General features: G+C 43.8%; 1 protein-coding gene across 3 annotated transcripts in view; it reads right to left on the minus strand.

Moving 5' to 3' along the window:
• The window catches only part of TMTC1 (transmembrane O-mannosyltransferase targeting cadherins 1), a 133,912-nt gene extending 112,746 nt beyond the window's left edge, over positions 1 to 21,166 (minus strand). Inside the window, exons 1-5 of one of the 3 annotated variants that reach the window (XM_088165422.1) lie at positions 21,062 to 21,132; positions 8,413 to 8,590; positions 6,724 to 6,797; positions 5,403 to 5,579; positions 3,295 to 3,501 (exon numbers count right to left, since the gene is read on the minus strand). In XM_088165422.1, the coding sequence (XP_088021548.1) occupies positions 3,295 to 3,501; positions 5,403 to 5,579; positions 6,724 to 6,797; positions 8,413 to 8,590; positions 21,062 to 21,117 (692 nt within the window). In that variant the 5' untranslated portion in view covers positions 21,118 to 21,132. Of the gene's footprint in view, positions 1 to 3,294; positions 3,502 to 5,402; positions 5,580 to 6,723; positions 6,798 to 8,412; positions 8,591 to 20,257; positions 20,569 to 21,061 lie in introns of those variants that run through there. The other 2 variants (XM_088165421.1, XM_014876957.2) reach the window with 2 other exon arrangements.
• Between the last annotated feature and the right edge of the window lie 5,103 nt (positions 21,167 to 26,269).

Below are 26,269 nucleotides of genomic sequence, written 5' to 3' on the forward strand. Positions count from 1 at the left end.
CACCACTGACCTCCAGGGTGTGCAAGTGCAACTAGGAACAACTTACCAAAATTTAAAGAAAGTTGTACCATATCTAACAGAAAGTGTTTTCGTTGTACTTTTATAACCCAGGCAGCTTCATACCCACTGTCCTATCAAACACTCTCTAACAAATTCAAGAAAAGGTGAAGTTTGCACACATGAAAGCCCACATCTGGGAAACTGGTCACACGATTCTGTCTATATCAGTTACAAATCTAGGACGTTACATTGCACTGTGTGGCCAGGGGAAGGAACAGAAATTCAGCTGAGACTTCTGCTTTTTGAACAGTAATTTCATGTTTAAGCAGAAATGTGCTATACTATCATATTAGTCAAAAAAGAAAAAAAAAATTAAATCATTGCTACATAAGGATTGGAAATAGAAGCAGCAAGTGAGGAAAAGCCAAGCAATTGCTATATAGTCCCACATTGTGTGTGCCAGTGCTTTTCCTCCACTTCTCCCTCTGCTCTTCCTTCATGCTGAAGGACAGCATCTGGTTCAGCTCAAACCCTGACCACGCACACTGCACAGGGACTCAGGGAAAATATGTTATGACCTCAACATGTTTTTCCTCATAGTCTATCAAACTTAGGGCTGGCGCAGACATCCCTGGAATGCACCACATTCTGCAGAGAATTTCCATCTTCTTTCTCTTGCTACTGTAAGAGGAAACAACAGTGCCCCCAGTTCAGTCATTAGATCACATTTATCCCTGCTATAGCCTTTAGGATTTCATTGGATTTTGGATCAATGGGGTTTTGGGCCTGGTTCCCACAATGCTAAGGAGTAGTGAGCTCCCATACTTTCTTTTACACATACAACACAGATTAAAGTGATGCTGTTGGGCACAGCTCCAGCTACACCTGCTTCTTCTGTAGCCTAGCAAAAAAATTAAAGTAAAATATATAAATAAAAACAATGCACAAAAAAACTCATGCAACCATTCATATATATGGAAAATAGCAGCATTAATTAATTAATCAATTATTGTCTACTCCAAAGCAGACTATTGTCTACACCACCAGCAGACAAAATAAAACTGAGCTTCTAGGACGCCAAAGAGAAACAGAGATTTCAGTTTCAAAAGTATGCAAGCTATCATGCAGTCTTGTTTTTCAAGAAGCTTAGACTGCAGTCCCCAGCTATCACACCTTCAGAGCGATTAGGTGGCTTGGAGGTGTTCATGGGCTGGACCACATGGACATGGTATAACCAAAACCAATTAAAAAATGAAAAAAAGGTTAAAACATAGCTTCCAGTTTTCAGTGGCTTAAAAAAAACATGAAAAAGAGAATGAGTGACGATTGCCATTGATACTGATTTTCAACAGGACACATACCACAACACAGCGAAAGCACTGAGGCCTTACCCAAAGTACAAGCCTGACATCAAAATTCCTGTCTGTCCTTCCCCATTTATATCATATGGAAAGGCACATAAACTCACAAGCCTCTTTCAGGTTTTAAAACTCAGGGAGGTGGATCAAACCAACAAGAGATTCTAGTTACCTCATTTCAGTAGCATATGCCAACATTCCCCAAAATTGCAATAAATAAAACCTATCATTTCCTTCAGACTAACCCATTCCTTACTCCTGAAGGCAACTGGGACTGCAACCCACATATTCACTGGATAGCTGAAGATAAGAGCAAGTGACAATAAAGAACAAAAATATCTCTGCACCAAGAATTTACATAACTAGCTCCAGTTACTGCTAATTAGACCAATTCCCTTAATTCCTCCATTACATCTTCTTGCATTTTTCAGTTGGCTCTAGTAAGAAGATGTATAATAAGTTATTATTAAATAGAAACCTACTTGATCACATTACAATTATTTAAAAGTATAGATCAGTGCACTACTACTTTATTCTAATTAAAACCTTGCAATTAATAATCTGGTAGACTAAATAGGATACCTGAAGCTACTTCACTGTGCCAAATCTGTCCACAAATTTTGGAGCTTCTGAAATATTTAAAGCTTTTTCCCCCCATCCTTTTGCCATGCAAGTCGACCTACACAAGTCAGACAAATGTGAATTACAAGGAAAAATTGCGTAATTAATCTTACGGATTTGACAGCAACTTCATTTTTTCTTTCTTTTTTTCTTCTATAGCAAGGATTTACTTTTTTTTAAAATACAGAATATATTTTAATAGAGAAATTGTCTTGAGTTCTTCCTACTTCATATCATGTAATATGTCAAACAGCACAACTCTCACAGGCACACTTCCCTCTCAGCCACTGGGACCAAGCCAGCTCCACTCTGGGCATCCCACAGCTAACCCTCACAGAGCAAGTTGTTGCAAGTGTGTTGTACACAGTCAGTCACTTGAGAAGAGAGCAGCTGAGCAGCTTACACCACCATAAGAGCCCCTTTTCAAACAGAAAGCAGCTATGTACATGCAGGGCTTGATTTGCCATGTGCAGAAATCCTTCACAACAGTTGAAGAAGCAGCTGGCAAAAAGCAAATGCCAATTGGCAGCATGGAGGAGCTCACTCTGAAGCCATCCCACGTGCACAGGCTCTCCAGCTTCTGCAGCCTCTCCTGAAGAGGCTGGAAAACAAGAGGCTTTCCCCTTGTGTAAGAAAGGGATGTTCCCAAAAGCGGAGGCAGAGCGAGGGTGTCTGGAAAAAGTACAAAGCAAAGGAGGGGAGAAAGGAGCTGTAGGAAGAAAGGAGTAAGAGAAACAAAGAACAAGATGATGGAACAAGACAGGAGATGTTTTTTGTATTGATAACCTCCTGCCCCATGTTGTGGGCATCAGTCTCTCCCAAGTAGCAAGCAACAGGACAAGAGGAAATGGCCTCAAGATGTGCCAGGGAAGCTTTAAATTGGATATTAGGAACATCTTCTTTAAAGGGTTGTCAACAACAGACTGCCTAGGGAAGCACTGGAGTCACCATCACTGAAGGCATTTAAAATATGTGCAGATGTGGCATTCAGGCTTGGCAGTGCTGAGGTAATGCTTGGACTTGATAATCTCAGAGGTCTTTTCCAACCTTAACAATTCTATGACACTATCCATCAGGGAAAACAGAGACAAATACAAGGATCAAAGAAAACAAAAACACTAACACGTCCTCAGATATTCTGCTCCTTTCTCTCTTAATCCTCCTTCCACCTTCTCCTGTCTTCCCCCTCCAGTAGCACAAAAAAAATTACACAGCACTTTCAGGATAAAAAAACGGCTAAAACAAAGTGAATGAGTGGGACATTTTAAGGCAGCTGCAAAATGCACTGGAAGGGAGCAGGAGCTGGCAGCAGTACCTGCGGATGGCCCAGATGGCTCTGCTGGGCACGGCCAGGGCCCCGCTGGGCTGCTCCTGGGGCGATGCGGGCTGGCAGGAGCTCCAGGCGCCCCGGTGAGCAAAGCGCTGCTTCCCGTTCTCCCGGCCGGACAGCGGCACCCGCGGAGAGCCACACAGGGAGGGCACCGGCGGCCGGGCAGGCCTCTGGTGGATGCCCCCGTTTCTCCTGAGAAAAGGGAGGAAAAGAAGGGAAAGGGGAAAGAAAAGGGTTGAAGGAATTTTATTCTTCACGCTATTAGTTATCAGAAGGTTGAGCACTATGAAATCGGCACAACACGAGATCAAACAACAGCAGACAGCATTTCTTTAATCCAAAACAAAGCCTTTGTGTGCTGGGAGGACAGCATTCATTAGTTCCCAACTAGATCTAGAGACTTGATAGCAACAGAAGATGAGCACTCCTCTATCAAGCTCTTCTCTGGACCTCTGTTATGATGGGAAGCACCGTGGTGTCACTCCTAATTTTTTGCTCCAGAAAACAAATGATGTTCCACCACTTTTAAACAGAAAACAAATCTGTACAGGTTGGAAGAAGGACCAGGTAAGTTTTCAGCAGCACACAGAAGGCTGCTTGTTTTCTGCTGCCCCTTAAAGTAAAAGGCAGTCATAAAATCTTGAGCATCATGAACAGAGAGATAATTGCACAATACGTGCAACGAGAAGAGATATGAAAATACAGCACATCTGGACTGAAGAGTTTCATTCCTACAAGCTAAATAGTACCACATCTGGGCAACTGGCCGCCACTGAAACAAAAAAGCAGCTTGAAGAGGCCCCCTGGAATGTGGGCTGTGGAAGGGGGAGACTGAGGAAAGGAGGGAGGAGGAAGGCACAGATTTTCCTTCAGTTAATTAACAGTTGTGCTCCCTTTAGCCAGGCAGCTCCTGAAACACGCCTGTCAGGGTGTAAATGCAAGTGTTAACAAGCAAGCTGGCTGTCAGTCCCCAGAAATCTCCCTGGCTACTTGCCCACCAGTCACACCATTAAGAACTACTTATCCAGTGAAAAGAGGAGGAATCCCCTGCCGATCCATTGTACCTGCCTGCTGATTGCTATTGCTGCCAGAGGGCAGGTCTGAAACGTGGTCTGTCCCCATTAGAGCCTAGGGAAAGGGCCACAAAGGAAGGGAAGCCAGGATGCTCCTGAGAGTCCCCCTTCTCCTCCCTGCAGTTGCTGCTCTTGCCTTGTACCAGCTCTGTTCATTTAATTCACTGCAGAAACAAAAATGCAGTGTCCTTTTTATAACCCAGATACACGCAAGCTCATGCAGGGCATGACAGGTTCCAGAGCTGGTGGGGCAGCACCAGTGGAAACACAAGAAATGATATGAGGAGCGAGACCTCCAATTCTCAGTAACATTGAGCTCTTAGATTCACTCACAGATCTGTACCAGGATGTTTTGGGAGAGAAACAGATAAAAAACAGCTTCTAAAATAACAAGACTTCTGACTTTGAATGGAGATGGAAAATAACATAGTTATTTGTGACACTAAGTGGATGAAGAGTACAAACTTCAAAGTATTCAATTTTTCTCCAGTGACTTCTGAGAGTTGCTAATTATTCCAACAGAATTAGATGGGTATTTTCCCTCTTTTTCCATTCTGAAAGGACAGAAAAAAAATCAAACCTGGTTTTATTACTAAACATCATACAATATTTCTAAACCCATGGCATTGTGACTGAATAATCAAGCAGACATTGTGAATGGAAGGAGTTAAGCCAGAGAAATTTTAAGATGTTGATGCTTCAGTCAGAACTCCCATTCTAAAAATAAATGTTAGTCTTGCCAGGGTGAATTCAGCATTTTAGGGATCAGTTCTTCACATCTGGTCGATTCACCCAATAAAAGTTATCAGGCAGCAAGAGAGTAATAAAAAAATTTAAAAAAAAAATTTAAAAAAATCACACAGAATGAAATCATGGGCCCTTCCAAATCTGTCAAATGTGTACCATCTAATTCAGCAAGGCAAGTTCATCTCCACCAGTGCTGTATATCATAATAATACATATTTTAGACTAACAGATGAAAACACCTGAAAAGCATCGTGAGCATAACAAGTTACTTACAATTTGAGTCCATTGTAGGAGAGGGAAAAGAAGTCATAAACCAAGCATACACCAAACACAGTGACTCCAGTTTCTTTAACCAGCATTGCACATGTCCCAAGGAATAAACTAAGCAGCAAAAAGAATGGGGAAGCAGTGGGAGGGAAATGTTCCCCAACATAAAGCTGATCCACACTCCTGAAAAACAGAATTTGCATAAAATATCTTAACTTCTCTGTCACTTTCATGTTTACTACAGTCACACAAATACGGAGACAGTTTTCCTTAATGCCTTAAGATGGCTGACATGAACATGTTAAGAAATGAACAATCTAAAATGAAGGAAGGCCATAGGACAGGAAAGGAAGACGCAAATATGGGGAGCTGCTCAAATTCTTGGTACACAAGAGGTGAAACAAAGACAAGCAGAAAAACGAAGTAGACTTGAAACAGTCAGAGGAAGACAGAGTAAGTACAGAGAGGGCAGAAAAACACCTACTTTCTGTCATGTGGAACACACATGCTTAATTCTCCTTATGGGACAAAAAGCACTAGGCAAGCAAAAATTCCTCCATCCCACCCACACTCCCCGGAGTCAGAGATGTGTCCTAATCATTAACAGACTGGGCACTGATCCCCTATCACAGGGGAGAAGGTAGGAAAGAACTGAAATCAAACAGGCAGATTCCTGTGGGGTCACTATGTTTCATACTTTTGAAGCCTTCCGAAGACAACAGCATCGTGGGTTTGTAGCAGACAGCCCCAGAGAGACATAAGCAGTTTTTCCCTGTGGCTGTGATGACATGGTGCTATTTCCAAATGCAAACAATGTTATTTCAAACTGCAAATAATGCAAAAGGTGCAGAAACCCCATCCAAATAAGCTGTTTCTGCATCTATGCTTGTTCCGTTACAGTTTTAGAACACAGAGCAGCGAGCAGTACCAAGTTTTCGTCTGAAGAGGATGAGTAATGGTCTAGACACACTCCTTAACTCTCTCAGACCAGGTGTTCCAGAGTCTCACAGCCACAGCACACATTTGACAGGCATGTGTCTGTCTGCTCTTCACTCTACATACAGACAATTTGCCTTCCATTGAAAACATTTCTTTGTAATTTTTACAAACATACATCTCCTCTGGTGTATGGTCAGCTGTAATGTCAGTGGAAGAGGGATTGTCGCTGTTGACTTCTGGTTTTGTGGAATTTTTTGTTCTCCTAAGCATCACCATGGCTGCAAGCAGGGGCCAGGACACTTTCACACAGCAGAGCTGTGGGAAGTACCTCTGCCAACAACCATCAAACCCTCCTCAGACTAAAGAATCTCATGATGTTATCACGTACCTATTATAGGAGAGAAAAGCCAACAGAAAGAGTAGACAGGCAAGGACATCTGCTCTGCCTACTATACCTGTTACCTGAAAGGAAAGGAGACACACAGGTGTAAAAACACATCCAAAAATGTAAAAACACTCAGTGACTGCCTCAACAATCCAAGCTCACTGCTACTATTTTAGGCTTTTGATCTTTCAGTGTTATCCTCCCTCAGCATACCAAAATATTACTTGGATAGTGTAGGATATGCAGTTTTGTCTGCTGCATTTCTAGCTTGGCAAAACAAATGAGTAAGCCAACAGTAAAGTCATTCTTTACTTCATAAAGTATTAATAAAGTTACATAGAAAATGCAAGTTTTAAGGATGTTTTAATTTTTTATAATAAGGCTTAGATGAGAAATGCATCCAACTCCCAGTACTTCAATTTGTTAAAGAAAATTACTTGCTATATAAGTAATATTTAAATGAACTTTACCACCAAAAAGAGATAGAGTTACAGAATTTGTTGCTCCTAAACAATCTGAGTTTGCAAGAGTTTCTTTCTACAGATTAATGAACAAAATCTTTTTATAAAAAAAGGGAATACTGAAGAAAAATGCATAAACATTCTTTTTTACAGTTATTTCAATATCCTATTTCATAAGGATCTAAAAATCACATAAAGCGGATAAAAGGCCCTTTGAAATTTCACCCCTTTTGAGATTACATAATTAAGCTATATTCAGAGCTCTGGCATTTATTTTAACCTTTTAAAGTTCTGACCCAGACAAAAATAAATTCCAAGAGTGCCTCTTCTAAAACCTCCCTTAAAATATAAATCTGTATTATCAAAAGGAGCCTAGCTGATTAGTTCACACAACACAGCACAGGGAGTAACTCCAAAGCTTGTGGCTTTTTGTTATTAAGGTAATCTCTCCTCTAAAGTTCTCAGCCCCAGCAGCTGTTTCCCTCCCCTCATTTACAAAGGCTTGGAATGAGAGCAGTGTGATGTCAGTGGTATCTCAGCTAATGAGAGCATTTCCTTTCTATAGTGTGGAGAGCTGGACAGTACCTTTCCTTCTCAAAGACAGAAAAACTCCTTTTAGCTACACAAGTGTCTCCTCATGCTAACAGACTGCAGTTTTGGAATGATTATGTCTTTAAATATTTCCTTACAGTTAACAGAAAGATTTCCAGTATGAGCTGTTGTGCTGTAAACTTATGCTGGTGTTTGTGAACAACTTTTTTTCTGAAGATGATTGTCCTCTCTTTTAACTGAAATAAATTAATCCATGGGTCACATCATCTCTGTCTGAGAGAGCTCCTCCAGAATACACATTAATGCTACCTTCACTTTTCCTCACTAAAATTGATGGGTATAGGAGATGACTGAAGGCATGCAACAATATCCCAGCAGGAGAGCACAGCCTCACTGAGGTCTTTGGTTTCAGGAAGCTAATGACTGTCCATTTATTCCCAGAATGGCTTATTAGGACCATAATTTAGAATTCAGTTCCAGCACACAAAGAATGCAAGTGTGAATACACGTTTTTCTTAATGACTCCTAAAAATTTTTTTAATAGGGTATATTCTCACCTTTGCTCCCCCACAGCAAAAAATCACAAGTACCACATTCTGTATGACTCAGAGGTTTCCTTGAAAAAAAATTAAAATTTGAAAGAATGAATTTATTCTTAGCCTTGGTTGCACATACTTACAGCCTCGGTGTGAATGGGATGCACAGCAAAGAAGAGCGCCGTGACAAAAGCAAGTCGACAGTCCTTGAACACAGCTTTGTCACAAGTATACATCAGCACAAGAGTCACCAGACAGTGTAAAATTACATTCACTGCGTGGAAATAGAAGGGGTTCATGCCAGCCAGCAATATGTTCAACCTGTAAGAAAACAAAACCAAACCATTGCTAGATCTGAGAGATCTTTTAGTAGCAAGACATCTTTCAAATACTCTAAATTATGCCTTTTGCCCCATGTGCAGTCATCTAATGTTAGTGCAATTAAACTCATTACTGAAAACTGCTCTAAGCTTCTGCTTTATTTGATTAGAGAAACCATTTCTCCAATTTTTATATTATGTGGTTGTGTTTGGAAACCTTCTTGACAGAGATGGGAGAGTCCTGTGCCCTGCCAGCAGAGTTTACAGCAGTGAGACCACGCCTGTGCTTCCTTAGCAGCAAATCACCCTGGCCAACATCGTGGCACTTGTCCCATTGCCCTGTTGGCACTTTCTGTGCTCTGTTGGCCACGTGGCAGCTTTACAATATGGGTAGCTATTTTCTGCTCCAGAATAGATGCTTTTGCCCAGGAACAGCCAAGACAAGGACTTGGTAAGGTGCTGGAGCATTTGCTTGGCATAACAGGGGCGTTTATTCCCACTTAACTTTCAAAATAGTGTCACACACTGAAGGTTAAGCCTTTATTTAAATGCTTTACTGGCATAAAGAAGCTTGTCTAATAGTTTGCATCATTTTTATAAGGACATTGATGGCACAGATAAGTTAGCTAACATCACCCTGGACTCAGTGAGACAATTACGGTTCATTATTTGTGGCAATCATAGAAAAAAATAAAATGTAACAAGATGTCAAACATTTGTTTGACAGTGTGTATTAACACATTCTTCTGGTCACTGTTTTTTTACAGCCAGCTTGCTGACAAGCTTTGCCTTACATGCAGCTGAAGATAATTCTCTTAAGTACTAGCAACATCTGTACATCTGGACAAATATATATGTATCTACACAAATGTACACACGTACACATGGTGCCTAACTAGGGAGGACAGCATATATGAACAAGGAATCTGGAAAAATGTCCTTTAACTAATGTTGGAGGACTTTTTTTTAAACAACAAGATAACCAGTGAAAAGAAGACAATCTAAATATTTTACAGGCAGTTGTAAATATGCTATAGGGTCAATAATCCTTCCTGCTGTTACTAAGAGACTCCAGGTCTCCCATGACAAGCACAATGAAATAGCAAGGCCACTGAGCTGTTGCTACTATAAAAAACACCTTAGTTTTTTTGTGAAAGAGAGGAGGTGTGAAGAGGTCTTTGAGAGCCAGACAACGTTTTGGGGTTTTTTTTTGTTTTTTTTTTTTTAATAAATAACTCTCTACATTTCTTATTCAAAGCAAGGAAGTGCTAGCTGTCCTGGGTTGAATTTTCCAGGCTAATCCAATTTTACCAGACCAAGAGTCTTACTTGTGCGTTCCTGCTGTGCTCCCACTGGAGTGTTTGTGGAGGCAACAGATGAAACCCAGAGAGTTTGTGAAAAAGTGAGATTTTGGCATGACTTGACCTTTCCCTTTGAAGTATGGGTTGATGTAGTTACATTTTGACAAGACATCAGTCTATGTGATTCAAGAATACATGAAGAGTTGGAGGTTTTTCTTTTTTTATCCCATTTCTCCTGCAAGTCACTCCAGGGCAGCAACATCCATCACTTTCCCTTATTTCTACCAGCACTGAATGACAAACCACAACAAATGGCAGTAACAGACATCCAGCCACAGCTTCAGCTGCAAACATGCTGCAGCAGTGGAACCCCCAGGCCACAATCTTGTTTTCAGCACGCTGAGGGGAGCAAGGGGCAGCACAGGGCCACCCTGCCCCTAAAGGAGCCACAGTTCACTCCAAGGCACCCGCAGATGTGCACAATGACAGCGACCCTCTGCAGGAGACATTCTTTATACAAATGAATCACTGCTGGCTGTAAATCAGCTGGAGCACAGTCCACTACTCCTCCTCAAATGCCAAAGTGTCATCTGGGAACCTGATTTCTGGAGAAAGCAGATGCAGGCAGGTGAGGACAAGTGCTCAGGATATCAGGTGACATGAATTCATGCAGCAAAATGGGAGAGATTCTCATTTAGTTGGCCACGTTGTGAGAACCAATCACTAAACCCATGACATCTGATAATACTCTTGAAAAATCTATCATTAGTCTCCATGGATCATGTCTGATCATTTCCCATCCTGCAACACAGGTCTGCTGGCAGAATTTTATAGGCAAGGCATCTTCCTACCCCCACCAGGTCCCCTATCCCAAATGTGGGGTGTGCCCTTCACACCCCTTCTTAGGGTGAACATCAAGTCAATGAGGCTTGTAAGCTGTGAGTTACCTGATGTAAATTATTGAAAACAGCTCTGTAAAAGCATCAGCCTCGCAGCTTGGCTGTTCCCCTGTGTGTTCTTTAAATAAATAAAAAACAGCAGAACAAAACAAACCTAATACCACACTATTCAGGTAACTCTTGCACTAAACAGCAAAATCAGACTGCGAGTATGTTTTAAATACCATCTTTGGTGGTCCATGAACACTAAACATGAGTGTGTGCAGGTGCTATATTCACACCAGTGCTTTTTGCTGCTAAAGCTCTTTGTCGTAAGAAATTAGGCCACATGGCAATGAAGGAAACATTCTTTCATCCTGAAACAATCCCAGCAGAATGATGTTGAAACATTAGCAGCGGTTAAATTTATTGCATGTCAAACGGGTGAGCAAATCTGGGTCTTCAAACAGCTCTAATCCAAGTCACAAGAACTTTGCAAAGCTCCCCCGCTTACACAGCCATAGGGGAAAAAAGGCAGCCTACTATGGAATTTGCTCCACTGCAGAGGAACTGTGGAGGAACTTCTGGGCAAGGGAGCCAAGAAGGGAATGGGTAAATAAAAATTACTTCACCCCTCTTAATCTTTAATAGCCTAACAGAGAGAGTCAGTCTTGTTTACTGGCAACAGCATGCAGCAATTATACACAGTAGACGGTTCAGCAAACAAAGGAAGTAAAACAGAGGTAAGAATCTCAAAATTAAGGAAGAAGTGGTCTTACTTCAACATAATGTTCATAAACAGAAGTTCTGGCAAGCAAAAACTGTACTACACTGAAGGGAGGTGAGGGTGGTGTAGTCCTTGTATTTCCATACTTACACTGCCCCACAAATGGGGAAAATTGTATGGTGTAGTCATTTCTGAATGAGGATCATAACCTCTGTCTGAGCTAAAGCACAACTTGCAAGATAAGTCTTAGGGCCTTCACAGAGCACACAGCAAGGAGAGGAGATGCTTTGGGCTGGCCAGGCTTTATGAACAGGCTGCTCCTCGAAACAGAGATGTGTTTTCAAACAGCATCCTAAAGATTTGGGATTTGCTCTCAGCAAGTAAGAACACTCCTAGGAACAGAGACCTTTGAAAGAGGAGATACAACCACCTCAGACATGGGGGTCTTTCCTCTGAGGAGCCACCCATGAAACACTTGGAGAAGAGTTTTCATTGCTTTAACATCTCTGCTGGAAGAGTCCCTGGAAGCAAAGATTCTGCTAAACTTCTTGAGAAATGGCAAATGGCATTTCAAATGAAAAGGCCTTCAGAAGACCCAGGGAAAGGAGGAGATGAGCATATACATCAAAGTGCAGTCTCTCAATACTAGGTGACATTGACAGGTATCTTCTAATAGAGCTGAACAGCATCCTCTCAGCCATCGCCAAAATAAAAATCTGATTACAGAAATCTCAGCATTGATCACATGTCCCACCAAGGCAGAGAGGCTGCACTGAAACACGTATTCAATCCAAGACTCAACACTGTTTATTTGTCCAAGTGCTGCAGCATGCATGGCTCAGCATGTCACACCCAAGGCAGTGCACTGCCCAAACTTCACGCCCATGCAGGAGGAGATCAAAATAAAAAATCTCTTGATTTTGTTAAGCTGATGGATGTTTTCCAAGAACAGTGGAATAGGCCTGCTTTGCCACCTGCAGCTGTTTTTCTACCATTCCTCCACCATCCACTCTCAGAACAGGAATTACACAGCTTCACTCTCAGAAAAAAACTTCCACAGGCAGCAGCCGTTGACGGTTCACTGAGTGAAGGCTGTACAACAGCTCTCCAGAAGAAAGCAAATCATTCTGTCTCTTAAAAGCAACCTCTATCAGTACCCTCAGGTGTCCTCCAAAGAAGTTATCAGGGACACATCAATTCTGGGTAAGCAATTCCCCACAGAGAGGGCCTGGAAATGGAGTGGGACTCAGTGGCTTCATCCTCACACACTCAGTCAGAGGGGTCTATGCTGCAAGAGCACAGGCTCACAGACAAATTCTATACCTACCCAGTTACAGTATATAATCACCAGCAACACTCTCCCCCTCTGCCCCAGCTCTAATACAGTGCTTTTCATTCACTTGTGCACATGAAGACTCATTCAACCTTTTTTCATGCCTCTTATGATTTAATAATATTGTAAACCATAATTGGAGAGTTTCTCTTTTTATAGACTTTGTTATTATCCCTGGGCAGCTCTTGTTTAGTTTAATCTGTTTTATTATTTTCAAAAGACTAACAATGAAACACATGTTATGAAATAGAAATGCACAGGATAATAATGGTAATTTGTTATAGCAAGTAACACCTACTGGAAAGTCTCAGAGCATCCCATACCTCATAAAACTCCCACAGTTTTTATACGGAAGGTGCACATGCAGATTTATATAAATTAATTTCATACGTAAGGATGGGATTAAGTTTCTTGTGAGGATCTTTCCCTGTTCAAATTGTGTGTTAAATACGGCAAACTTTATACCCGCTTTCAATGCATGGTGGAATCTCCTTATAAACTCCACAGATGCATGTATTTCGTGCCAGGAAAATGAGCATTTCTCTCCAAAAGAGGTGCAGCTGCATCAGTGACAATAATGGTTAAGGCTGTATGTGGAAAATGCTCAAAGATTAATGAAAAACCTGTAGCACTAAACAGAAAATAAGGCCCTTTGCAGTAGTGCTCGTGCAATGACCAGTTTCCACCACAAAGTGCAACAGCACTTTGTGCTGATTTGTGCTGATAATCTTTCCACAGTACAGTACAATGCTTAAGAATTAAATGGACAATATGGCTTAAATGGTTTGGTCCTTGATTTGCTATAACGGCAATGGGTGAGAAGACAGAGGCCTTATCAATTCCCAAGCTACAGCAATTGCCTCAGAGCACAGAAGTCATCACTTACAAGAGCACTAGTTAACTGCAGGCATTCAGAACAGGCTATTGCTTTCCAGGAGGGGTAGGGAAATAAAACAGAAATCATAATTAGACTGGGAAGAAGCAGCACCTTGAAAGTGGCAAATGTGCCAGGGCAGAATTTTCTAGTGAACCCACAGAAAGTGTGGTTTGATGATCATTCCTGCATTATGAATAACACGAGCACCATTCACAAGGCTTCAGGTTTGCCTTCACAAGCAGCCTTGGAAAACTAGAGAAGAAAAAAATCCAGATGATGGCAAGCAACAAAATGACATACCAGGTGTCATTTTATCTAGAGAGTGAACAAAATGTAATGTGTCTTAAAAATTATTCTTAAGTAGCATCTCAGCAAGAGCTGAGGAAATGAACATCTCATGAAACTCTTCAGCAGCCATCCATCAGCGTGGAGAGAGAAAGGGATGAGACGTGATCAAAAACCAAGCTAGGACAGTCACTCATCAGGAAAAGAAAGCAATAGTAGCCAAAATCTAGTATAAAGTTATTAGTCCTAAGGAAGTATTTCAAACTGGATGTAACAGTTCTCCACCAAATTTGAAGTAAGTTTGAAGTAAGCTGAAGACCATGAAGGAAATGCCATTCTTACTTACAAAGAAGCAAAGAAAAAACAAAAAAAATAACAGGTGTAGTGAATGAAAAGAGAACAGCCTTTTTTCTTTTCCCTTTCTTTAAGTCTGTGAAACAATAAAGAGAAAGCCCAGGGATGCAATCAGAAACAGAGCGAGGAAATGCAGAGAAATGCCTTTAGCTAACCAGCAGCAGCCAGAGTACTTTATTTTCATGGACTCTAAAGAGTATTGACAAGGATGCTCCTGTGGGTAAGAAGGCTGAGACTTGTAGGTAAAAGATGGCCAAAGGAAATTAATGGTGACACTGGTGCAAGAGGAAGAGAATTCCTGATGAGAGAGAAAATCCGCAGGAATTGGTAGGTGTTAAATAGAGCCAAGTCACCACTGAAGCAAGCAGCAAAGATAAGCGTGACTGCACTCACCTCAGCCAAGTCATTCAGGAGAATTAGAGAACTCCTGCCCTCATAAAAGGCTTTAAATTCAAGAGGCAAATTTTATTCAGGGCTGAGAAGATGTGAAGGCAGACTCCCACATACTTTGTACACATCTCTCCTACTGGGCAAATCTTCGCCTCCAGGCTCGGCTGCAAGCAGCATGAGAGCACGGACCCCCAGCCAGGTCTGCACCCCATCCCTGGGAAGCGAGCCTCCCCTCACCCTCCACAGGAGTCCTGTTCTCCTTCCAGGGCGTGTAAGCAACCCCAGAGAAACACAGCCCAAACTTATGACTATAAACATCAGACACATGCTACAAAAATTACATTTGTGAGGGAGACTTCTTGTGCTCCTGGCACTGGGGAAAAACCCTTAGCTTTGAGGCACCAAGCTTTGGAAAACATCTAAAATGGCAGCAAGGCATTCTGCCCAGGGTCAGAAGAAAAGCTTGTGTGCTTAGAGACGTGTCTGTATATTCCAGCTATAACACAACCAGTCTCACAAAAGCATCTGCTTTTCTTCACAAAGTCCACTTCATCTAGTGTGGCTACACCAGTACTACATCAATTTCATGGCAGGTATGACAGCAGCAGTGTGGAGAGTGATTGCCACAGCACGAGTAGAAATAGTAGACTAAGCTGTACAAGAGAAATACTGACACAATCTTAAACATTGTGATGTACAGAGTGAAGAAAATACTTGTGAACTGTGTATTTAACCTGACACATTATAGCCTCGCTATATTACCCTGCAATGTCAAGCTATAATATAGCACTAAATCAATAACAAAGAAAATGTAAGGTCTTTTTTCCTTCCCCAGGTTGTTTTGGTCCTCTTAAGCTCCCTGTCCTTGAAACTTATGCCACTGATACAGCTGAAAAAAACAGAAAGATCAGCTGTAAACAACTAGATAGATCAGAAGGCTGACAGTGAGTTATGGAATCAGTTCTCTCTTTGGCTATGTATTTACATCTAACCCAAGCTCACATTCACTTAAGGCTTTGATCCAAAGCCACTGGAGCCTCACTTGAGGCTCTCGATGCCAACCCAGAATACTGAGCCGCTGCTCAAGGTCCTTATTTGCTTCCCAGGCAGGTACACACCCAAGCCATCATTTGCTAGCAGCCTTGGTGGGCAGACCTAGAAAGTTAACCATTCTGCAATCAGCACCTGAGCACAGCCCAGATTATTTAATTTATCTTGTTCCCCGTTTTTTTTCCAGCTAGAGTACTAGTAGGATGGCTCTCTGCACAAATTGTGTGTCAATGTCTTTTCTGGTGGGAGAACTGCCTTCCCTTTTGCAGCTTATTCCCCCTCCAGCTCCTCTCCTCCCAGGCCACCAGCAGCAGCTGGAGTGGACACTCTGACACCCTTCCCACAGATCCAAGCACATTCCCAGTGAACAGTAACTCCCAACTCCTTTGAGGAAGACCAGGTATCTATCTCCTGTGCTTCCCTGCCATGCCATCCCTCCCAAGTCTTTGTCACTGCCACACATCCTAGACCTGTCACCACCTTTTCCTTCTGTCCCTGGTGAGCTGTTCCTTGAGGCATCCCTCAGCAGCATCTGCCTTGGCACCACCAACGAGGCTGAGCACACAGGGCCTTCACTTCTCAGCCACCTGCAAAACAGGAGGCTCATACTGATAAAACGTCTTTAAATCTTGGCATACAGGGGATTTGAAAAGCTTCATTCTCACCATTTTCTATCACTGCATACCTTCACTGTGCTGCTGATTACACTGAAATCTTCATCACCTGTTTGTTTCCGGGTTGGAGAATCTAAATGGGGATTTGGCAGACAGAAAGAGAAGGAGAGAGGGAGACAGCATTGAGGATTGTACCTTCTGCTTCAGCAGCTGAGAAACATTTCTAAAAAACCACTGGAAACAAGGAGTAACTGAAGCGAGGGAATAAATGATTCAGTGAACTTCTGTTAGTGGAGGCAAGGTGTAAGACAGAAAGCACCCAGTTTAAATATAAAATCTTGACTGAATTACAGAACTGGCAGTTCTCTTTTCCCCCCTTTTTTTTCTACCTTTCATCTTAACATTTTATAAGGAAGACACCAAAAATAGTATCTTCTGAGTCCAAAAAATTGCTTTCTTTAGAAAGAAGTACATGGGATAACTTCTTAGAGAAGAAAACACCTACAGGTAAGTACCTCTAAATGACAGCAGCTAGAGAAAAGAGCATGAAGTAAGCTTTTCTGACGGACTAAGCAAAACCACTGCCTACCATCTCAACTCCTGTGCAGATGACAAGTTGTGCTAGACCTGTCACCTAACAGTTACCCATGTGTAAGAGGAATGCTTCTGAACCAATTCATTCAACACTCCTTTATTTTACAGAAGTCAAGAGAAAAGGTAAGAGAAGTTCAAAGACAAAAAGCAAACATCATTTAATTCAACAGTCCATACAGAAGCTTTTTTCCCCCTTCTGATGTTAACCCACACAAAACAATGGAGCAATTCTGTGAATATTGTAAGTTTTGCTTAATGGTTCCAGTGGACCACTCTTTTTTTTCCTCTGATCATTCATACTGTCAGATCCAGTGTGAATAATGTCAAATACTTGAGCTCTTCTCACTGTTTGGCTCCAAGCATTAGTCTATTGAAATGAGGACTGTCACTTATGATTTCCAATTCATCAGGGACACTGAACTACTGTTACACAATTTCAGCAATGTCTGCTTCAGATTTTTCTGACAGCTGGGTGATAAATTTTTTTAATTGAGATCATTTCAGGAATATGTAGTTTATATGTAGGATATGTTCAGCCTAATGAAAAGTCCACAGGGCATTTTGAGTCCTGCCTCTTACTTTCACAGTCACAAAAGGCAGAAAAGAGACTAAGTTTCAGTAGATAGATAAATCTGTAGATGTAAATTTCAGCCCACCCTTCACATCTATTCTGTACAGGCAGTTTGGAGATCTCCCAGATTCTTTAATCTTAATACAGCAAGATGTGAAATAAGGCTTTACAGATGAAAGTTTCATGCAAGAGATGTAGAACCACTAGGCTGATATAAAGATTCATGCTGCTATTGAAATGCCTTGGACTGATCAAATTAGCACAACAAGAAGATAAATAAAACAAGCAAATCTACAAACAGTAAAGATACCATAACGTTTGGTCCTCTCTTCCCTCCTTCCTGCACACATCACATGGTTTTCTCAAGTATCATAAGCGGGTGGAGTAAATTCTAACAAAAGTATTAGCAACATTCATTTCCATTCTGTTACCTATCAGTTTCTGCTGAACTTTTTACCAGAATCAGGGTGAATCCTTTTTTCTTTATGCAGGAAGACACAGAGCAACCAGCAACCTCCTGCTGGGCAAGGCAGGGGCGAATGGTTCAGGCAGGCAGAGCACGGTTCAGCCACAGCTCCAGTGCCACTTGGCAAAAGATGCCCAAGGATTCTTTGGAAGCACTGGAGGATTCACTCCACCCAGTTCTTAACATCTTCCTCTGACACCCTACTGGTAGAAATGAAATGGGAAGAATGCGGAAACTGGAAGGATAATTGGGACACAGTGGATATAATCTCCCTCTACAGCCAGGGAAGATAAATGATTCCTTCCCTGTTCCAAATGCGACGCCAATTGGTGAACAAATGACTCTGCCTTTGACCCAGTGTCTTGGTCGTATGGTTATTATAAGCACAGGGGATGAAATCTTGTTCACAAAATTAGTGTCACTTCCCTTCCAGAAAAAACTAGGCAGAGACAGCACTTCATCCCTTTTTTGACACGCACCCCTTTAAATAGCAAAGGTAAAACCAGTTCAAATACATACAAATGGGAACTAGAACATTTATTTTCCATTTTGTTATTAAAGTTTAAGTTTCTTTTGCTCATTAGTATCACAATCTCAATCCTGCAACCTGATCGAGGATGCCACGTCCAGCACTCCAATGCTAATATTGTATGCAATGAGGTCGGTGGTGATACACAGGTTCACTCCCCTCTCCGATTACCCCCAGAAGCATTACTGGAGGAGTGGATTAATTACACAGATCCTCAATCTACAAGAGTTTGGTTGGACACATGATGGAGAAGGCAGCTGTGCCTGCAACTACCTACTCCCACCTCACTCTTTACAGAAATTGCCGAGATGCCGTTCAAGAAGGTACAAAACCTGTTCTAAAAAAAATCCAGCTGACAAGGGCCTGTGCTATTCAGCTTTCCTTTATGAGGAGCATGACAGCCTGTGCCCACACAGCCAAGACTGATGGCTCTTGGCTCCAAGTCCACCTCTACAACCAAAGAGCAGCGACTGCTATGTGTGAGTGCCAAAGGGATGTCCCATTTCCCAAAACTGCTCTTGTTTCAGAGAAACACTCAATTTTCACATATTCATGAAATTCTATTTATATATCCGGTGTGCTAATGAGTTACTCAATCAGCAAGAGTGAGCAAGGAACCGGTAACACATCCCCCGGCAGACTTTCCAATGCCCATACTTTATTCCCAACGCCTGCCGTAGTTTGTAATGAGCATCTACCGATCACTGAGCACTAGACATCATTCAGCCACACCACCAGCTCTTCAGCACAGCTCTCTGCAAACACATGTATCATTTCTAAATGCTAAAATGTGCTAAATATTCATCATCATTAATGTTGCATCAGAATAAATTAAACAGAGAACAAGCTAATGGAAAGAATGACAAACTGTATGGATTGTAACTGAGCTGATTTGCCACAAATTCTTCTCCTGGGGGAGAGAGGCCAGCGAAGCTTTCCTTTCTAGGATTAGCGAAGGTAGCTGTCACTTTATTGCTGTTCAACTTCCCTTTAATCCTGTAAAACCGAAACTCCTCCTCAACAACTCTGCCCGGTACACAGGGAAGGAACATCTGAAGCAGGGAGGCTGCAACTCCGTGACTGACACGGCAGGCTGGCAGCTGCCGGGAGGGATGCACGGAACGGCGCGGTACCCGCGGGGCTGACCCTTCCACTTAGCGCTAAGAACAAAGCTACGGATGACTACGGCTCTGTTTCAAAACACAACGCGGTAAGTTTCTGGCACTATCACTCAGCTGCGGAGAAAAGGTACTCGAGATAAAGCACAGGAGGAACTCACGGGGAATTCACGTGAGCACCTTCCCCAGTTGAAAGCTCTTTCCGAAACGCTCCGTTTTCGCTTTTATCCCTCCTACAGCCCGGGGAAGAGGCGCCACCTGCTCCCAAACGGCCGGGAAAGAGGGGCACTCGCCGGGAGAGCGGCGGACTCCTCCGGAGCGTCGCCCCATCGCTTCCCTTCTCCAGCAAACTTGCCCCGGGCCGGGCAGCGGGACCGCGCCGGTGGCTGAGCCCCCGCCCGCCCCCGGGCGCACCCCGTCCCGCACAGCTCCGGGCAGAAATGCTGAATCACGGAGCCGAGGGCGCGGGACCGGGGCTCCCCCTGACCCCCACGGGGGCCGGCCGCCCGGACACGGAGCCGGGAGCGGGTCCGTGCGGAGAGGGAGCCGCCCGCCCGCCCCGCCGCGGTGCCGACACTCACTTGAAGGTGAGGACGCAGAGGGGCCGGTAGGACTTGTGGCTGGTGTTCTCGGCCATGCGCTTGCCCCAAAAGTCGTTGGCGAAGGCGGCGGACACGGGGGCGGCCGCCCGCACGTCGGGGTTGTTCACGATGGCCCAGACATCGTCGTGCACGAACTCGCCCCGCAGGGAGTTGCCGTAGCAGAGGGCGCACAGCCCCGCCAGCACCGCCGCCGCCGCCGCCCCGCCGCGCCGCCCGCCCGCCGACGGGCAGGGGCCCGGCGCGGCTCGGTCCCGGCTGCGGGAGCCCCGCCGAGCCGAGCCCGTCACCATGGCGCGGGGCGCCGCGCTGGCTGCCCCGGCTCCGCCGCCGCCGCGGCGCGGGGAGGCAGCGGCGCCCGCATGGTGCGGGGCGGGCAGCGGGACCGCCGCCGGCCACTCGCGCTCTGCCGAGCCGCAGCCCGCCCGGCTGCAAATAAACAGCGGCCGCCTCCCCGCGCCATCCCTTCTCCTCCTCTTCCTCCTCCTCCTCCTCCCCCCCCGCGCCCCCTCCCGCACGCATGCTCCTTGCCGCGCTGTCACACCGCCGCCACCTCCTGAGCCCGTCGGCGCGGAGAGCTCTGCCCGCGGTGGGGACGGGGACGCGCCCCGGCACGGCAGCACCCACGCGAGCCGTGCCGCCCGCGGGCGGCGAGCGCGTCCGGCTGCGGCGGTCGGGTCGCCGCTGTCCCTGCTCTCCCAGGAGACGGGTGCAGGGCTGTCCTGCAGCCTGGTGCCAGCGCCTCCTCCGAGCCCCGCGGGCAGCCCCCCTGTGCACCGTGCTCACCTGGCCAGCGGCAGCATCCCAGCCGGCTCCACGGCACCCACGCCGCTCCACAGCATCCACAACGTGCATGCTGATCCGGTATCGATGCTGCTGCACCGCATCCACGCTGCTCTACGGCATCACTGCTGGCCCACGTCCTCCGCGCTGCAGCGTCGGCTGTGCCAAACAGTCCCCCACTGTGTCCTGCTGGAGGAAAAGGCATTTTGGTGCCACAGAACTTGTTTTCTCTACTCTGGTCCATTTCCTGTCTTTATTCTGAAATCATTTGAGAGCTGCAGTGTGTCCATAACCTCTCACAGATGACCGTTCTCGTTTTAGTGATAAGCCTCAATAACTTAAGGAAAAACCACGGTCAGATCATCTATTCACCCATATATGAAAACTACATAGTCATAGATTTAAAAAAAAAACCAGAAAAACAAGGACACTATTAATGGGGTTTTACCCTTTAAAGAAACCTTCTGCTTATAACCAAACAAAGCAGTAAAACTGCTTGGCAAAGAGGCTTTGATTCAATTATGAACATACTGGACACACTTTGAATTTGTTCTTGAGAAAAGATACACTGAGCAGGGCTCACCAGCAGCCTGTGCAGTTCCAAGCTGCTCTCTGTGTGTGCGTGTGAGCATGCCTGCTCCTGCATGGGAAAAAGAGGGGAGCGGAAACCCTGGAAAGTTCATGTAGGCTCTCCAGGGCAAGCCCGCTCCAGGAATGCTTTCTCTCCCAGCGTATTTGGCACTTCGAGTGATCTGGTATTTTCCAAGTGCAACAGAGCAGGCTTTTCAGATGCGCTTTTGTTATAGCTAAAAATAACACTTAACTCTGAGTAGGACAGTGTGTTTATATCCGGGACAGAAGGAAACTCCACCACAATCAGAGCCATTAATTCAAACTTTCTCTTGAAGCAGCTGATGGCATTTATGCAGTTGGCTGCATGAGTTTTCATCTGCAATGGGAGACCACTCGTGATAGTGTGTAGGTCTTAATTTTCACCAAAGTTTCAAAGCCTAGGCATGCAAAGCTAAACTCCAAAGTCAATGCAGGGGCAAGAAGAGAAACAGCCCGGTATACAGAGGCATTCAAGTACCAGAGCCACGAGGACCCAGCAGCCCTGGAGCCCTCACTATTGCACACGTGCCTAAGAGGTGGAATCAGGCCTTTTTGTTGACATAAATTAAAATAGTGTTTGGGGAGGGGGGTGGTAGAGAGGAATGGATTGTAATGTTTATGAAAGCAAAAACAGTGGGTAAGATTTAAAGGTTGAAATTGCCTTACAGTAGACTGCAGGTAATATTTGAAATTCTAAATTATTCAGCTGAACAAAATCTGCAATCCCTTAGCAGGCTGCCCCTCCCAACAAGACCCCTGTACCTCTGGTCCTTCACCTCCATGGATCAGTCTGCACAGCCTTTCTCATCAGTCTTGCAGCCTTCCGTCCTCCATCATCACAGGTTGGGGGCAGCCTGCTGACAGCCTGCTCCTGCCACAAAACAGCAAAGCAGGGCCCAGGGCTGCCATCGGGCAGCTTGGCACAGAGGCAGGGACAGGTCTCTCCATTCATTATCTGGGACTGTGGGACATGTCCCTGCTGTGTCAAAAGTCCTGCTGCCCGCTCCTTCAGCTTAACTAGTTCTTTACAAAGAACTTAACAAAAATGCAGAGTTCTAAACCAGTAAATGATGAAGAGGTGATAGAAAATAATTTTCCCATCAAGGAATTTCCTGACAATATCTTCAGACAGTATCATTGTCTTGAGGTGACTGTATGATGCCTATATCCCCAAATCGTCCGTTCTGTTGGTGTTGAATATTAAATTCTGCAACTTTAAGACTGGTTCCAGGAATGAAGGGGGGGAAAGAAGAAGTGCAGAGTTTGTTATCAGAGACTGCACTGGCTCCCCCGCATTCCAGCACACAAACTGTGCTGTCTGCGGTGGACAGCGAGAGAGAGCTCTCCTTTGCTCTTGGTTAGTTTTCTGGCTAGCTGAGGCAGAGAAGCTCCCTGGATTGTTTTTTTTCCTGGAACTGTTTGAACCTGCTCTGGACTGAAAACCCAGAAGAGCACCGGGAGCTCACACCTGTGGCTCACCGGGCCTGGCCTGGGCTACAGCATTCCCCAGCACAGGAGGGACTGAGCACAGACTGAGTGAGCCGGGCAGCCACGGAAAGAACTCTTCTAAATCTGCCATCTCTTCAGAGCAGCAAAAGGTTTTGCTGTTTGATATTGTTCATTTTTGTGCTGGGAGGTGTGTTGCCTGTTGAATAAACAGTTGGTTTTTTTCCACTTCTCTCCGAGGAAATTTTTTTTCCCCGAGCCGACTGGGAGAGGGACTGCTTGGATCTTTTCTTTTTTTCCTAGAGGGACCTCATTCAGAGGTTTCCTCCCAAATTTGCCCTAAACTAGGATAATCATACACAGCCATCTAACATCACATAGTACAACAGACACACTCTCTGGAATAAATAACGTTGCTTCTCATACAGATCTACAATATCCTGCTCTCTTCCATAACTCACCATTCTTGATTAACACCAGAAAGAGAGAGAGAGCAGTCCTGACCCACTTAGGACTCCTTCCTCTCACACTCTTTAGGAGGGCACCTACACAGGCCATTGGCTTTCATCTAGCACAGACCTAGACTTTGTAACAGAGAAAAACTAAATTTATTTTTAAACTGTTTCTTACTACTTATTGAAATGTTATGCATAACATGTAGTTAACACTAATTTGCCAAGTCCTTCTATGACAAGAAAATCTATTCTCACTTCTCCAAGACAGACCAGTTCATTCCTTTTTTCCCTCAAGCAAACATCTGAAAGAGACAAAGCAATGCTCCAGCCAGCCATTGAGGAAGACCTCGCATTCTTCACACCAAAATCCACTGAAATACAAACACATCATATTCTACTTTCTCCACAAAGGGAAACGCTACCTTGTCATGCAGCAGTCACCATCACAGATTGAATTCGAGATGTCTGTTTACGAGAAGTCCTGTCCACCTATAAAGAAACTAACAGCAAAAAGAATTCAGAGAGCAGAAGAACAAATATGGAACACTGCTGTATTCTGATGTCAGATCTGTACATATATATGCAGGCATAGACACAGAGGGAAAGGAAAGAAAGAGAGAAAGAAGAGAATACAGGGATGGAATAATTTGCTCTGAAGTTTCTTTGCCACTTCCAAAAATACATTATCTAATAAGAACCAAGGCTTGCAGAAGAAGGAAATACTTCTTTCTCTAAGTAAAGCAGCCTTGTCTTGCTTCTGAAATGTGAAGCCAAATTGCTTCTCAGAAAAGCCGAGCTGAGTTCTGGAATTGTGTGTCGTTGAAGTACTCCAGCTATTTGCCTGCTTCCTTGTGCTTGAATCACAATTTTTCTGCCAGCTATATAAAAAAGATTAACAAATGGCTGTTAAAACTAGAGACCTTGAAACTAATTATGTGCAATGCTCAAAAAAATCCTTGCTCTGCTAATTGAGGAGAGCTCGTTACTTCTAAAGCAGGAAAGTTTTGCTTCCACTTGGAGTAAAACATACGGCAGCCAATGCAAGGAAGGAGACACATTTGAGCAGATACACTTCAAAGGCTTGAGCACTGATTGATCTGCTATTATCTGACAATTGCAACTGCTCAAAGGCAGAGAGAAACTGCAAATGTTTTGTGTTTCAAGCTTAAACATGGAGTTCTGAAGAGTTTAGCTTTGCATTGACTGATTAAAGTATAAGAATGCAATAAATACAATTTAAAAGTTAAATTACCATATGGTCATAGCTAGAGGTAAATTTCAAAAGTAGCACATGTAAATAGTTTCTTGCTGTGTGAGCAAATAATTTTAAATTTAAACAAAGTCATTTGGTAACTGGTCCAATTGATTTCAGCTTGTAGTCGGTTACTGGAATTCATTTCAATTGCCCCAGGATGAAACTCTGTATCTGCCATGCATGGAATCTTCAGTGGATACAGATTATGTTCGTATGGTTAAAAACAAACCAAGTTTGGCATCTTAAATCCAGTGTGCTGCCTGTGCTGGAAAAGCTTTGGAGAGACAGAGAGCAAATCCATGTGGGCTTGAACCCCTCCAAGGAATTCAGTGCAGGCATAATTCTGTTTAGTCAAGCAGGATTTGTATTTTGGAGTTACTGGGTGCACTGCAACGGCAAAAGGCTGTACTGACATTTGCTGGGAAAATCCTAATTATGATCCTTTTTCCATATTACCAAATTGCTTCTAAGCCTATTCAGGTGACAGAAAGTTTCTCTTTGGTGAATTCTTCCTGAAGCCCACTGAAAGTTCCTGTGTTTTTGCTTTCACTTTCAGCTGTGGCCAAGAGCCAGAATAAGCAGGAAAGGAAAATTTAATACCTTGGTCCTGTGATCCTTTGAAGACAAAGAAATCCAATATCCTCAGGATAACCTATCCTTTTCAAAAGGGATATAGTATTTCAAGTTCAGCCCATAACCCCCTAATAAGCCTTCTCATCATGGCTGTCACAGACTGTGCTAAATATTAGCCCTGAAAATTCCAACCCCTTCATATTTACCAAGTGATATCAACAAGAAGGTATCACATGGTAAGCACTGCTTGGTGGATCCTCATTTCCCACCCCTGACACAGATGGCAATTGACAGAGAATCCTCTGTGACCCATTTTCACATCCATTTTTCACCTCTTTCATATGCTTGCACAAAATGAGAGATTTCAAGCTCAGAAAAAGCTTGCTGTAGTTGTTATTGGATTAGAGGGAATCTCTTTTTCAGCTCATACAACAAATGAATTTTCTGGCTTTGAAGAGACCTGAGTTAAGTCTTATAGACTATGGGCAGGATTGTTCAGAGTCTTTGAGCACCCACAGCAGAGGGAACATCCATGATTTGACACTCTACCAGTACATGGTAGAATGACTTGGGTTATGTTTAAAGGTCAAGGACAATACAAAGGTGGGACAAGCCCCAATAATGAGAATAATTGGATTCTTCATCTACTGAGAGAAGGCAGGTTATGGCATAGGCAGATGAGATTGCCCATTCCAGCAGGTTCACTCATTGGCTGAGATCAGTACTTTCCATTTTTGTGTGCATGATTTGTGTGTTCAGAAGCCCATGATGGAATGGGGAGTGGAGGAGCAAAAGCATTTTTCTTTCTTTACTGTGCATGGATCTGCACTTTTCCTCTGCTGGAAGCATTGAAGAAGTTTCCCAAAGCCA

The sequence above is a fragment of the Sturnus vulgaris genome, chromosome 5, assembly GCF_052056855.1.
Source record: "Sturnus vulgaris isolate bStuVul1 chromosome 5, bStuVul1.hap1, whole genome shotgun sequence".
NCBI lineage: Eukaryota > Metazoa > Chordata > Aves > Passeriformes > Sturnidae > Sturnus > Sturnus vulgaris.